The 14,416-nt window shown below is 48.3% G+C and overlaps 1 protein-coding gene across 1 annotated transcript in view; it reads right to left on the bottom strand.

The window, feature by feature from the left end:
- LOC120894253 overlaps positions 1–11,926 on the bottom strand; it is a 28,304-nt gene extending 16,378 nt beyond the window's left edge. The window contains 5 exon segments of the mRNA XM_040296737.1: positions 1,721–2,410; positions 2,485–2,827; positions 5,680–8,536; positions 8,757–9,322; positions 11,755–11,926. Coding sequence (XP_040152671.1) covers positions 1,721–2,410; positions 2,485–2,827; positions 5,680–8,536; positions 8,757–8,788 — 3,922 coding nt within the window. The 5' untranslated portion in view covers positions 8,789–9,322; positions 11,755–11,926.
- Positions 11,927–14,416: the final 2,490 nt, after the last annotated feature.

The following is a 14,416-nucleotide window of genomic DNA, read 5'->3' as shown; positions in this document are numbered from 1 at the left end:
TAGGGGGTAGGGTTGAGAGTTGAGTGAGAGGGGCAGTGGGGTGGTTTTAGTAGCACATAACTTTACGTTTCCCTGCCATAAGCCTGGATTGTCGTTTCCTTTTTAAATAAGGACCATTTAGGGCCTTGCTGCGCTACATTACTTGGCTAAAGAGGCTAACAATTTTGTACTGTTTTTGTTTAGAGATAAAGGGACAGAGAGAAAAGCTCACCGAAATACATAACAATGTGTACCGAAACCAAGGTTAACCAGTTGTCAGGATAAAGTTTTAGCTTAACCTGACGGTGTCTTTATGTTACCCGCCATCAACCTTCTAAGCCATAGGCAGCTCTAACCGATACATACAATTCAGATACACTGTACATATACTTAGTACAGGGCTTAGTACAGGCCAGTATTAGAACTAGTGGTCGTGTAGTGTAGAAAGGTAACATGAGATTAGTACTAATTACAGTGGTGAATAAAAAAAACGAGAGATGTCACATGAGAAGATGTGTAGGGCTATAAGTTCACCGTTCCTCGTGATTCAGGATTTGCTTTTCAGACTGTAGACACTTGTTCGGTTGTTCGGTTACGAGATGAGAAGGAAAAACATCAATCCGCTTTACTTCCCACTATAAATATATATGCAGTTTTGATAATAACGAAACAAAGAGACAACACTTTTCCTCATATTTCCATACCTTTCGATTGTGTGTACCAGAGCTTGGCTCTTCTTTGGCTATTTTTACGCTGCCAGGCAGGAAGGTCTCGCGTAAGAGATGAATGTATAGAGAAAACACACCAAACCAGAAGTAAAACAGTGATACAAAACAACAACAAAAAAGTCAATCTATATATATATATATATATACATGTGAATATGAAACAATAAAACGCACGCGTGTTTGTGTTTTTCCCTCCCATTTTGGCAAAAGTGGGAAAACGGTGGAACAAGTAGTGCAACAAATTTTTACAATCGACGAAGACTTGTTTTTCTCTTAGTACAAAAAATAAACAGAGTGCGAAATTTAAAGGCCAAAACAAAAAGAAACACACACGCACACAAACAAACACACTAAAACGCAACGCATAATAGATGATGAAACACAGTTTTCTAAGCAAATCCAGAACATTGTAAAGAAGGCGAAGAGAGAAAGGAAGGAAGAAGGAAGAAACAGATAAGAAGGAGTGGTTTGTTATGTTCTACGCGCTGAGAACGCTTTAGAACGGAGCAGCTAAGCTATTCCGGAGGAGTTGGGGACGTTCAACTCTAGGTAAAGTGCGATCTAAGCGATCTAAACGATCTAATTTTTTTTTCTTAGTACAATATTTAACCTAAAAATGACAAAACATGCATACAAAATTGCAAACGTGTAATAGAAACCCATGTATGAATTCCAACACTAGAAGGGCACAAAAGATACAAATGCAAAGGAAAAGAAACGAATGTAAAAAAAACAGAACAAAAATCACAAAATTTCGGAAAGATTACTCTAAAAAGCTTAAATTAATGAAACTCCAACATATAAATAGCGCACACAGTCAGAGACACAGAGATAAGTAGAAAGAGGAAAAAAATGCCAAAATAAAAAAAGAGAGAAGAAGAAACAAACTAGTGCGCTTCAGCAAGCTGGGCATTTTGTTAGACCATTTACGTGTACACGTCAGTATTGAGTATCATTTCAGTGCAGTATATATCAAGATATGGATCAAGATGCACAGCTTCACTACACCTTACCTTCATCGTCCGACGAGTAGCTGTTGTAGTCACCGTTCAGCTTCATCTGGCTGCCGAACGCCGACGAGGACGCTTGCGCAATGTTAACCGCACTGCCCCCATGCTTTCTGGCGGCCGTCACCGAGCCTAGGGCCGTCAGATCACCCACCGACTGGCGTTCGTAGCTCGATGCGTAGTAGTCCCCGCGCAGTAGCGCCTCAGCGTCCGCCTTCAGACCGTAGATGTCCTCGTTGCGTCGATCGGCACCACCAACGCTTGCATTGGAGCCACGATTGAGCGATTCGGCCGATGCCATCGTTGCCGCGTGCTGGCTGGCGATTTTCTTCGTCAGCGGCGATTGCAGCATGCGCTGCTTCCACTCGAGCAGTCGCTTCATGGATTCCTCCCGCTTGCGTTCGCCGTCTCGCAGCGACGAGTCTTCCTCCTTGCGGGGCAACCGGGCGCTCGCCGAACGGGCAAACTGTTCCTGCTGCTGCTGGGCAGTGCCCTGCTTCTTTAAGCTGCTGACGGTGGGACGGCCCTGACCGGTGCCACCGGTCCGATGGTCAGTAGCGGACGGCCGGGGCATACTTTGCGAACCACCGTGCGGATAATCTTCACCCTGTTGGCCAGATGCTTGCAGCTGCATGATTTTACCACTGCCGCTCCGGTACAGGCCATCCCGGGGCATCGTACCGCTGGCAAACAATCCTGTAGAGTGGAAATTGAAATGGGTGGGAGAATTTAGCGATTTGGTTTGATATCGAATCAAATCTCTTCCTTACCTTGCATATCATCGGATCGTTGTTTGCGCGACGCCCCAGCTCCCGGGTTGTTGGTTCGCTGCAGGTAGGAAGCGCTTTGCAGGCGCATCTTCTCGGCATAGCTGGCCTCGGAATAGTAGTAGTGATCGGGCGTTCGGTTGATGTCTAGGCTCGATTTGGGCCGTGGGGTGCGATGGACAGGGCTTGGCTCATCGGTCACACCGCCGGTTGCTTGGTTCATTGGATGGCGCGCTTCGTAGTCCAGAAAGTCTGCAGAATGTGGCCGCGGAATGCTCGGTGGAATGGGTCGTGCACGCATCTGGGCGTGCTGGGGATGTTGACCGGCAGCTCCCGGTGACTGATGCTGTAGAATAGTAATGTCAACAAAACAACATTAATACAAATTTATACAATAAAGCGGTCATACTCGAATGTTATTCAAAAGATCGAGAATGTTATTGCATTACGATCGCAGCTTAAAGCTGTTGATATCAAGAATCATACTATTTGATTCCATTTTTTGTTGTTGGTATAACAATTAACCTCGAAGAACACCTTAATGGAGTAGAGGCAGGAAAGGCTGGAGCAAGTGGCAGAACATGGCAACCACCACAGCAGCAGCAGAGCAGTAACACCAGCTACAGCAATAATCCAGACATCGAGATTCTTCTGCCATCTGTGGATGAGATTGCCAGCGCCATCAAGCAGCTTAAGAGCAATAAGTCTGCGGGCAGCGATGAACTGGCGGCCGAGCTCTTCAAGATGGGGCCGGAGAGGCTTACCATCGAAATGCATCAGCTGATCGTGATAATCTTGGTACAAGAACAACTGCCGGAACAGTGGAAACTGGGTGTCATTCACCCCAGACTACAAAAGGGTAACAGGCTCGATTGCTCGAACTTGCGAGCCATCACAGTCCTCAATGCCGCCTACAAAACCCTGTCCCAGATTCTGTTCTGCAGACTTGGACCACTTGCATTACAAATTTCGTCGGTAGCTAACAAGATGGATTTGTTGGGGACAAATCTATCGCCGACCAAATTTTTTCTCTCAGGCAGATGCTCCACCACCTGTTCATCGACTTCAAGGCGGCTTACAACACCATAGACCGGAATGAGCTATGGAACATCATGCAGCGGTACCACTTCCCTGGGAAGTTGATCCGGCTGTTAGAGACCACCATGAACGGGGTGCAGTGCAAGGTGTAGAATGTCGAACTTGACATTGGAATCTTTCGAATCTCACAGAGGTCTGAGGTGATAGACTCTCCTATCTGCTCTTCAACATCGCCCTGGAAGTTGTCATTCGAATCGCGTGGCTAGACAACGACATCCGTGGCACGATCTTCTGCCGGTCTCTCCAATGTCTTGGCTTCACGGATGACATCAACATTATCGGCAGGACAACAGCGAAGGTATGTGAGGCGTACACCAGACAAAAGCCCGAAGCAGTAAGAATTGGATGAGGATCAATGCGCCCAAGATGAAGTCTTCTGCTTGCAGGAGGCTCAGCCCACGATAGTGCCCAACTGGTAGGCCATGTATTAGTTGATGGCGATAATCTCGAGGTATCACAGGAGTTTTACTATCTCGGGACAGTCGTTACTTCGGACAATGACATCAGAAATCCGGAGACACATTGTTCAGGGGAATCGGGCATCCTATGGGCTTCACCGACTGCTGCGATCGAGAAGATGAGAAATGTGAGATATATCGCACATTGATTCGCCCAGTGGTCCTCTATGGACACGAATCTTGGACCATCCCAGTGAAAGATGCAAACGCTCTGGGCGTGCTAGAGCGACGTATCCTCCGGACCATTTTTGGCGGTGTGTTCGAGCATGGAGCGTGGAGGAGAAGGATGAACCACGAGCTTGCTGAGCAGTATGGTGAATCGAGCATCCTGACCATGGCGAAGACTGGCAGGATACGATTTCCAGGCCATGTCATGAGGATGTCAGACTCATGCCCCACCAAGAAGGTGTTCCACAGCGATCCCCAGTTCGGCATAAGGCGCAGGGGAGCACAGCAAGCTCGATGGTTGGATCAGGCGAAGCGAAACCTGTCAGAGATTGGGTGTCCACATGGATGGGAGGCTGCAGCCAAGAACCGAACATCCTGCAGAATGATTGTTGACCGGGCCATGTCACGACGACGTGCTCTATCGTGAGTAGGCCAACAGAGAGAGCGCGACCTTAGATAAACCTGGATATGGCGACATATGTCCTTGTTTAGGACATGGTGAAGATTTCGCCAAAGGGTTTTGTGCAAGTAGTTGGTTATCGTAGGTTTCGATCCATCCCAATAGTGACGAGCATCTATATTCGATGTTCCATAAACGGGAATTACTTGCAGCATTCAGCATTTTGAAGCTTACGAGTGAGTTACAGGTAGTCCCCAAGATACTACGTACCTCATACACGCAGATTCGGAGATACGCGGTTTGCTTTGAGCACATTGTACTGATTTGACACATCAATAGTCAAATGGTAAATAATTTGCCTTGTGATCGAATGTTAAAACACAATTTCAAAAGGTTTAAAACTGTTATATTCAGTCAGAATAATATCAAATAATTAATCAGATGGTAAAAACCAGCCCCTACTTGCAATACGAAAATTAGTGATATTTTGACTAGAAATCACGAGTTTCGACTTAGGCGGAAATTTGAGATACGCGGTATTTTGCGGCCGTTTTTGATCCCCATTAACCGTGTATCTCTGGGACAGCTTGTATTTCTTTAGCTCCAACTCAGCCAACAAGTAACTGTGTACCAAGAATCCCTGGTAGAAACACACATTCACGCTTCGGTCTTTTTGAAATCACGTTGATTTTCGATCTCTTGGAAACCCGAAATGCGAGTCAAGCTATCTAATTTAAGGCGCAGTCCTGCACTGTCTAAAAGATACGAATAAAATTAGAAATTTTCGGCCGGAAATTAACTGCCATATGTACATGTACTGTACCAAACGACATTGTACCACAAGCCATTATACTTAATTCGTTCACATGAAAGTCATTGCAATGCATTGGAAAAGCCAACAGTACAGTGAAATTGATCGCTGCGATCAGACCCGGGGTGCGTGATCTCAATTGGAGCACACACACACACACACACTGGACACACTGTAACAACGCATTCAAGTCTGTCTCCAGCCAGCCCAGACCGATTCAAATCTAATCACAATTATAAACGGTAATTCTCATCAGCACTCACCTCAAATTGGCCGGCATTGTACATTGCGGCGCCCATGTACGCCGGAAACGCTCCATTGCCTTCGTAGCGCAGCGGGCTGGACGGCCGTTTGTAGGTTGTCCCACCGGCTGCCACACCTGCTCCTCCCGCCGCCGCTTCCATCGCGTTCGCCGGCAGCGACTTGGAGAGCATCGTTAGGTTGTAGATGTCCTCATAGTCGGACATGTGCTTGGGATCGATCGCCGAGTTGGGCGGCCCGTACGTGTCCGGCGTCCGGCGATCGTTGCTCGGGTACAGGAAGGGATTCGTTCCGGCACCGCCACCGCTTCGCATTACCCCACCACCGTGCATGGGAGAGGACTGCATTCCCTGCTGTTGCTGTTGTTGTTGCTGCTGCTGTTGCTGCTTGGAAGCGTTCAATTTCTGCTGCTGCTGCTGCTGCTCGATCAGTTTCTGAATGTACAGGTCGCGTTCGATTCGCTTCGGATCGCCGTAGATCGCATGGGCCGTTAGTGCGGCTGGCGTTCGACTGCTACCGAGTACCATGCCCCCGTTCGGCGGGCCCGAACCACCCCCCACTGCCCCCGGGGGGTATTGTCCCCCGGTAGCCAGCATCTGCTGCTGCTGCACCATTTGATCGTACCGATCGTGCAGCATCGTATGTTCGGGGCTGGGCGAAGAGTAGCCGCCATCGTTGACGCGTCTCGGCTTCGGTGGAGCATTGGCGTAGAGCGGTTGCGGCATGGACATGCTATCGTTGAGTGCAGACATACCACCACCACCACCACTGCTGCTGCTACTGCCATTCCCACTCGCTTGCTGGATCAGTTTCATCGTATCGTTTGACCCGTGCGACTGAGGCCCACCGCTCGAATCACTCGACAGCAGCTCCGTCCCAGTACCGCCCGCTTTGCCACTGCTGTACTGCTGCTGCTGCTGCTGCGGCTGCTGCTGCTGCTGCTGCTGGGAGAGACTTTCCTCCTGTTCCGTCCCCGCCGGCTGTATCATCATCGTGGCCAGTGTCAGCGCCCTCACCCACTGGCTCATCGATTCGCCGCTCTCCGCCGCAAACACGAACGTGCGCATGTTGGCGTGCTCGCACTTGAACGCAAACTTGCGATAGATCTTGTCCTCGGGGAAGCAGGCGGACACCTTGTACGACGGCAGCAGCACCGTGCCGAGCAGCTTCTCCTCCTCCTGCCCCTTGTAGTAGTACAGCACGTACTCGGACAGGACGAACCAGCGCCGGCGCCACACCTTCAGTCCGTCCGAGCCCTGCTTGTACAGCCAGCCGGCCAGCGCAACGGGCGCGTTGGCGGGTCGCCGCGTGACGGGCGACTTGAGCGTATGCTGCTGGCCTCCCGTGCTGCGCTTCCGCTCGCTCGAATCGTGCGACGGGCTGGACAGCGTGTCCGAGGGGGAGGATTTCATCTGCTGCTGCTGCCCGGCTGCGTTACTACTGCCCGCCAGCACCATCGAGCTGATCTGCGTCTGACAGGCTTGGTTCACCACCTGCCCGGGAATGTTCTGCTGAATGATGATTTCGCTAGCGGCACCGCCGGACGGCGAGTTGGCCATCCCCGCATGCTGCTGATAGCCGGCTCGCTGCAGGTACAGCGATTCGCCTTCCTCTCCGTACGCACCACCGACGCCTCCTGCGGCACCGGAATCCAGCGTGCCCTGGTAGGATGGGACGTGGGAGCGCATCATCTTGTCGGTTTCGCTGGCCGCCGGCTGGCAGTGGTTCTGCAGATTCAAGCTCGATGGTGGCGCGTTTCGATGCTGTGAACCACCGCCGTTCGCTGCATATCGTTGTTGTTGTTGTTGCTGCTGCTGCTGTTGCTTCATTGCGTGTTGAATTTGCTGTTGTTGCTGTTTTTGCATTTGCTGTTGCTTCTGCTGCTGAGCTAACTGCTTCTGCTGCTGCTGCTGCTGCGCTTGTGAAGGATATTGTGGATGTTTGTGTACTTGCAGCTGTTGCTGCTGCTGCTGTTGTTGCTGCTGCTGATGGTGCTGCTGCTGCTGCTGCTGCTGAATCTGCTGCTGATGATGCTGGGACAGATTCTGGAGCAGGTTCTGCTTCAGATGGTAGTTCGGCACGGGCGGGTTGAGCTGCTGCCGCAGTGCGAACGTTTGCTGCTGGTGCGCGATCGCTTCCGTGGCCGTTTTGATCTGCTGCTGGATCTTCTCGCGCTGCAGCTGCTGGAACTGCAGCTCCAGCTTGGACATGGGTGCGTTGTGGGCCGTCGAGCCCGAGGTCACCGAGTGGGGCGTGCCGACGCCACTGCTGCCCGGGCCGCCACCGCCAGCTGACCGTACCAGCGGAGCGGTCTGGTACAGCCGCTCCCGCTCTCCACCACTACCGCTCGATGGGGAGCTAACGCGGTACAGCTGATGTTGCTGTTGCTGATCGTATCCATAGCTACCGCCGCTGCCGCCGGGCCCGAGCGTGTTGCTGCGATACTGTTGATGCTGGGCGTGCAGCAAACCCTGCTGTTGTTGTTGCTGAAGGTGCGCCGGGTGCAGGTGATACCCGGATTGGGCCGCCCCGCTGGCCGACGAGAGGTCAGCCCCATCCGTGGCGCCGTACAGTGCGCCGCTGTTGGTGCTGAGCGAAGATTTGGGGCTGCCGGTCGAGTAGGGGGACCGGAGCGACGACGCCGACGGATGCGGCTGGCCGTAGCTCTGGTACTGGGCGGGAAACATGGCCGATCGGCCCGGTGCCGGTCCGGTGGCGCCGTAATCGTACCCGTGCTGGTAGCCGCTACCGCCCTGCTGCGGTGGCTTCATCTGCGGCATTGGCGCCAGGTGTGAGTTGGCCTGCTGCAGCTGCTGCAGCTTTTTGCTCTCCATCGTCGTGAACGTGGGTGGATCAATCCTGCCAAAGAGGGGGGAAGGAAGAAGATGCGTTAGATTGTTTTGCGTTTGCTTGCGCGGTGATAAACAAAATAACAAAAGCGCCACACAATGCGGTTAAATAATTGGATTGAGTTGGTGGGGGAAAAATCGCAACAAATTCATCAACAATTACCAACTGCACAACAACAACAAAAACACACACAATTTAATAAGCAATTTATGCACACAAACAAGCTTACCAATCCCATAATTGCCAAAGACAGCTAAACATGTTTGCTTCCGTTGTTTCTCGCTAACGCTCTTTTGCTTTGCTCAGTTTAAAACCCCTACACCCTCTCCCCGCACATGAACACACACACACACACACACCTCTCTGTCTAACCACGTAAATCTAATTCGATTCTCCCCGCAGTGTCTATCGTTGGCTAATAATCGCTCCTGATGTGGTGGCCGCTCCCCGCGTGCTTCAAACAAATCAAAATTGACTTTCGCGAGCCTCCCTCCAACCACCACCGCACACACACACACACTCATACGACGGCGAACTAACTACACAATTCGGGGCGCTCCGCCTTCCACAATTTCTCCACAAATTACATACGCCACCCCGTCATCAGTCGTCATCAGCCGTCATCGTGTTGTGGGCCGAGCGTTGAGCGGCAGCATCTTGGGGGCCGCCTACCCCCTGGGGGTCACCAGGACTAGCGCCTTCTCTCACGTACACATTTTCCCTTTTTCTCCGCTTTCGATGTTTAAATCTCACAGATTTGCTAATTTTTCCGCTAATTCACAAAATGAAGGAAAACTACAACGAACGACGAGGGAACGTGTGTTAGTAAAACGGTTACAATTGGTGGTGTCGCACCTCTCCTGCCCGTACCCGTTGATGGGTCACTAATTTCGTGACCCATTTTTAACACTTCCCCATCTCCCCACCTTTTTTCGCCGGACGATGACTGCGCGACACGGGCAAGAGACGAACCCGGTGCGGGGAGCAAGGAGCACGGGAGCATTGGGCATTCGGGCGGTATGTACTGTACCGAAACGTGACCCGAATGATGCTCACTCACACACACAAGCACACACACATGTATACAGTCTGTTCCCGAGATACGCGATTTATGCGTTCCTAAGAAATTTGCGTAAGTCGAATTTCACTGTTTTCAGCTAAAACAAGTTTGATGACTGGATAATTTTGATAAATTTTGGTACTTTTATACACTGTATCATTTATTTCAAACGATTCGTGCAGACAATTCTGATATTGAGCCCTTTTTCCTTTTAAGATGGTAGGCTGAGATTCCAGCCTATTTGCTGTTTTGTATAGCAGTTTTCGAGCAGATATGAAAGTGGGTATAATATGCAGGTGCGCTTATCCCAAGGTGTATGTATTTAGAAGGTTGATTTTCATCGTTTCTGCTTCTGAAGGAAGATTTTACAGGGTTTAGAATCATATAAGGGAATAGTTCAAACATTTAGAAGAATGTTCAAATCGGTAGGGTAATGTTAATGGTAATGCTGTGGAGCTGTCATTCGACTGTTGGGTGGCGCTGTAAATACTTCAAAACATTTTCGATGGTTTTACTTATTTATCATGTTTAATAATGACTTTTTTCTGTGACAGGATTTATTTAGTTCTTCATGTGTACAACTAAGTACTACTAAGTAGAACTAAGTAGAAAGCAACTCAAAATTATGTTTTTTTGAAAACATATTCGATATCAATTCGAAGCTTTTTACACCGGCACCCACAGTCTGATGACAGCTCCACGGTATGCTTGCAAAATTCCCTTAGTCCATTGCAACACTCCCCTATATGATTGCAAATTTCCCACAGTATGCTTGCATCATTCTCCTACCGATTTGCAGCATTTCCTGTCCTGTCAAAAAGTGACGTTTAAATTTGGTTATAAAAACAGTCTTTGAGACCATCTGGTCTGCATGCATTTTGATGCTAGATTCCACCACCTGATCTCTTTAACGCTTCTTAGGATAAATGAAAACACGACCTTGTTTTGGCATTTTTTCGAGCAGGTACTCGAATCTAATTCTAGCGTTGAGGCTGAAATAATCTAGGCTGAAAATCTCAGGCTAGCTTTGTGTGTGATTTTGTATGGAGTGTTTACATGATTTCAGCCGCCAACTATCATACTCCATATAACAAAGCTAGTATCGTGAAAGGTCGTATTTCTGGGTTTAAGTCGGATTATTTATTTTTTAAACAAAAATGCAATTTACATTGCATTGGACAGTTCTTGAAGTAAATTGTACTGATATAACATTTCAGGTGTTAAATAAAAAAAACGGGTATCTCCGAATCCGCGTAGGTCGAGAACTGCGTAACTCGGGAACAGACTGTACGCATGTGCTTATGTCGTTTGCGTAGTTGTGTGTTTGAAGGAATTGCATACGTTTTACACAGCACGGGAAGGCGGCTAAGAGATGATGGGAAGGTTTCTACTACTTCCTCAGACCCCCCCTCCTCCTCGTAACCTCTTCCTCCGTCCCTTCTCCACCACAAATAGCAGTGCCAGTTGCCGTGTAGTACCCAATGGAGAGGGCAAGAGGCCAGAAAATCACACGCGCGCGGCACTCGAGGGACACTCGTCGAGGGACGGCTGCTCTTCTTAAAAGGAAATCGCATCCAAACCCCCATTTTGCTCCTCACCGGGCGGGAAGAGGAGTGTGTACTTTCACTGCACCTGTAATCGATACTAATTACCGAAGATTTTGCCCGGCAGGGAAAGCCGTACTACAATCGCACACACATTAAGCGCGTCACTTCACTTTTTTCCCTCGCGCTCTCGCACTCTTTCGCTTGCTCCCGTCACACCTTTCACCTGACCCTGCCCAGTACCCCCCCCTTCACACGATGAATGAAATTACTATGGATCCGACGGGGATGCCACTACAAAAAACAATTGACAGGCGCGACACGACACACCGCACCATCATCATCAGCAAACGGCGCCGTTTGTTTTCGATTTCTCTTGCCGTTTTTTTGTTTTCGCATAGTTTGACGAAATTAACAACATTCTAATGAGGTGCGGTTTTTTCCTTCGAGTTTTCCACGCACCAAACACCACTCACATACAGGCACACAGCCACACACACACACACACACACAAACGGGAATGCCCTAATTAGTGATGCCGTTTGCTTCTCTCACAAAACGTGGAACAACGATTGGAAACTGACGGTTCACCATTTTCCCTACAGAGCAGAAGGGATACGCACACGCAGCAAGCCGTGATAGTGATGGAAAACGGTGATTTTCCACTGCCCCAGCTGGGCTGTTTTTCCCTTCAACTTAAAGGGTGACAACCTCTGCGGGAAGCTCGTGCTGTTCGTTTAGCCACCGTCACCAAACACACTCGCCCAGCAGCGTGATTGAGAAAATCTGCCATCCACAACTGACTGACCGAAAACACACACACACACACACACTGTACTGTGTGTAGGTGCTTTTCCACAGCGCTTCCTGGGACGTATTACTCCGGAAAATCCTGCCACACTCCAAACGGGGAAACGCACACGCTCGTTTGCTGCTAGAGACGGTGTGTTATGTCTATGTCTCTCTTTCTCTCTGCATTTGAGTTGGTGAGCGGAAAATGCCGTGAGCGTTTCTAAGCAAATGCGGGAGAATTTCCATCCCTCGCTTTTACCCCCCCTTCTTATTCTCCCAACCATCCAGCACATTATGTACAGCAATGTGCGTCCTTGTCGAAAAAACACGTTCGCTCCGTAGTAAATCGTACAGTGCGCAGCCGTTTTCGAACTTAGTCGCTCGCTCTCCCTCTCTCTCGCTCTCTCTCTCTCTCACACCTTCACACACATTTGCGTTCCGTGTACACAGCACGTTTGCATCTTTAATGCAAAACGATATAGAATGAGCGATATTCGCGCATGGCTAGTGGTGGGGGGGTTTGACATTTGGCGAAAAATTTCAAACGAAACGTACGTAACGGTCAGTTTGAAAAAAAAACACGAAGAAACAAACAACCAATGCCATGTGTATTTTTAGTATGTAACGTGCACCGTGGACCCATAAATATTATAAAAATTTGCGCCCAACAGACACCCTCTCCGAACCATCTCCTCCCCCACACCCACCACACCGATATCGCGGATCCACACACTCCCAAGTGTGGGTGACCCTGGCGTTCCCTTTCAATTTTTTTTAAACATTCTTTCTTCACCACACAACACACGCCACTCAACCACCCCCCCCCCCCATCCACGTTGCTTGCAAAAAGGGGAGCGGGCGGGCATGAGAACAAAAATCGCGACGCATACCAATCGCATTACGCATACGCGCGGCAGCAAACACGTTTGAGAAGCGAAGCGAGTGGAACAAACAAAAACAACGGCAAAAAATGCGCACAGATTGATCACGTTCGCGATAAAAAAAAACCCATTTACTGCACATATCCTCTATTAGCGGGTGGAAGGGGGGGGGGGGTAGGAAAATGAAAAGAAGAGAAAGGGTCGCAGAGGGTGGAAGAAAAAAAAGCGTTGGAAATTCTTCGAAACCTGACTCGGTGACACGGCCGCTCGTCGTTTGGCGCTTACACACACACACACACTTGGTTGATGATTTGTATTTTTGCATAAGCGCTGAGTCAAGTTCCTCGCAGCCCGTTGCAATCGCAACAGAAACCGTTGGAATTACTCCCCCCCTCCCCATCACAATTTTAAAATCATAGTTGTTGGGTGCGGTAAGCTTTGCGGGCAGCGATGTCAAACTCGATTGACAAAGTAGTCACAAAGCAGTTTTGTTTATCGGATCTGGTTGGTCTTGGTTTGTAAAGCTACAGTATAGTAACTATTTTTATAATATATTAGATCTAACAAATTGTAATCCTCTACGGCATTTAATTGCATGTCAGTTGTGTATAGTATTTCCCCTAACAAATGCAGCATAATTTTGCCTGAGCTTTATTTTAATTTGCCAAAAGACACTGATTTGGCGTAAAATTAGAATATTTTTATATGTAAGTCAGCTAATAAGCAGTACGTTATACTTAGCGTATCAACAATGAATTTTGCTTTTTTAATAAGGTGCATCAACTGTAGTTTCATTCTCGGCCTACAGTAGTTTCATTATATACACCTACAGTCGTTACCAAATTAAAAAAAAACTTGTTTTGTTGGATTTACGATATTCTGCTACTGTAAATTTTAACATGATTGCCATTTTGAAAGACACTAAATTACATGAATAATAGTTACATTAATGGGGCCCTTCCCGTTTTAAGATCCTAGGCTAACATTTCAGCCTGTCAGCTGTTTGCATTGTATAGCAGTTTTCGTACAGCTATCTAAGTGGGTATAATATACAGGTGGGCTTATCCCAATGAATTTAGAAGGCTGATTTGTATCGCTCTTGCTTCTGGATGAAGATTTTAAGAGTGTTTTGTGTATTCGTCAAGCCTCCAGAATGCTTGTTTGAACATAAGTGTTCACCCGTCCTGTCAAAAAGTGATGTTCAAATTTGGACACTTTCATGCACCTTGGGATGAATGTAAACACCAGCTTGTTTTGCCAATGTTTCGAGCAGATACTCGAATCTAATTCTAGTTTTGAGGCTAGAATAATCTAGAGTGAAAATTGCAGGCTAGTTTTACGTGTGTACAAAACCACACATGATTTCAGCCTCCAACTGTCAAACTCCATACAAAAGGATGACTAGAATCGTGAAGGGCCCCAATAACAGTGACATTAGTTACCGTGGACTGAAAATGCTTCATTTGTTGATGATCATAAGGTTTTAAAATAAAACAATTTTTTTGTATCTGTTTTGTATACATTTCATCGACCTTTCGTTGAGCCATGATTTTCTAAAATTCATTAAACCAAACGAAACCATGCATAAAATAGATTTTGACCTGACACCTAC

This window comes from Anopheles arabiensis, chromosome 2 (genome assembly GCF_016920715.1).
Source record: "Anopheles arabiensis isolate DONGOLA chromosome 2, AaraD3, whole genome shotgun sequence".
NCBI classification, from domain to species: Eukaryota; Metazoa; Arthropoda; class Insecta; order Diptera; family Culicidae; genus Anopheles; species Anopheles arabiensis.
The sequence above is the reverse complement of the archived record's forward strand: the minus strand, read 5'-3'. Positions and strand labels throughout refer to the sequence as shown.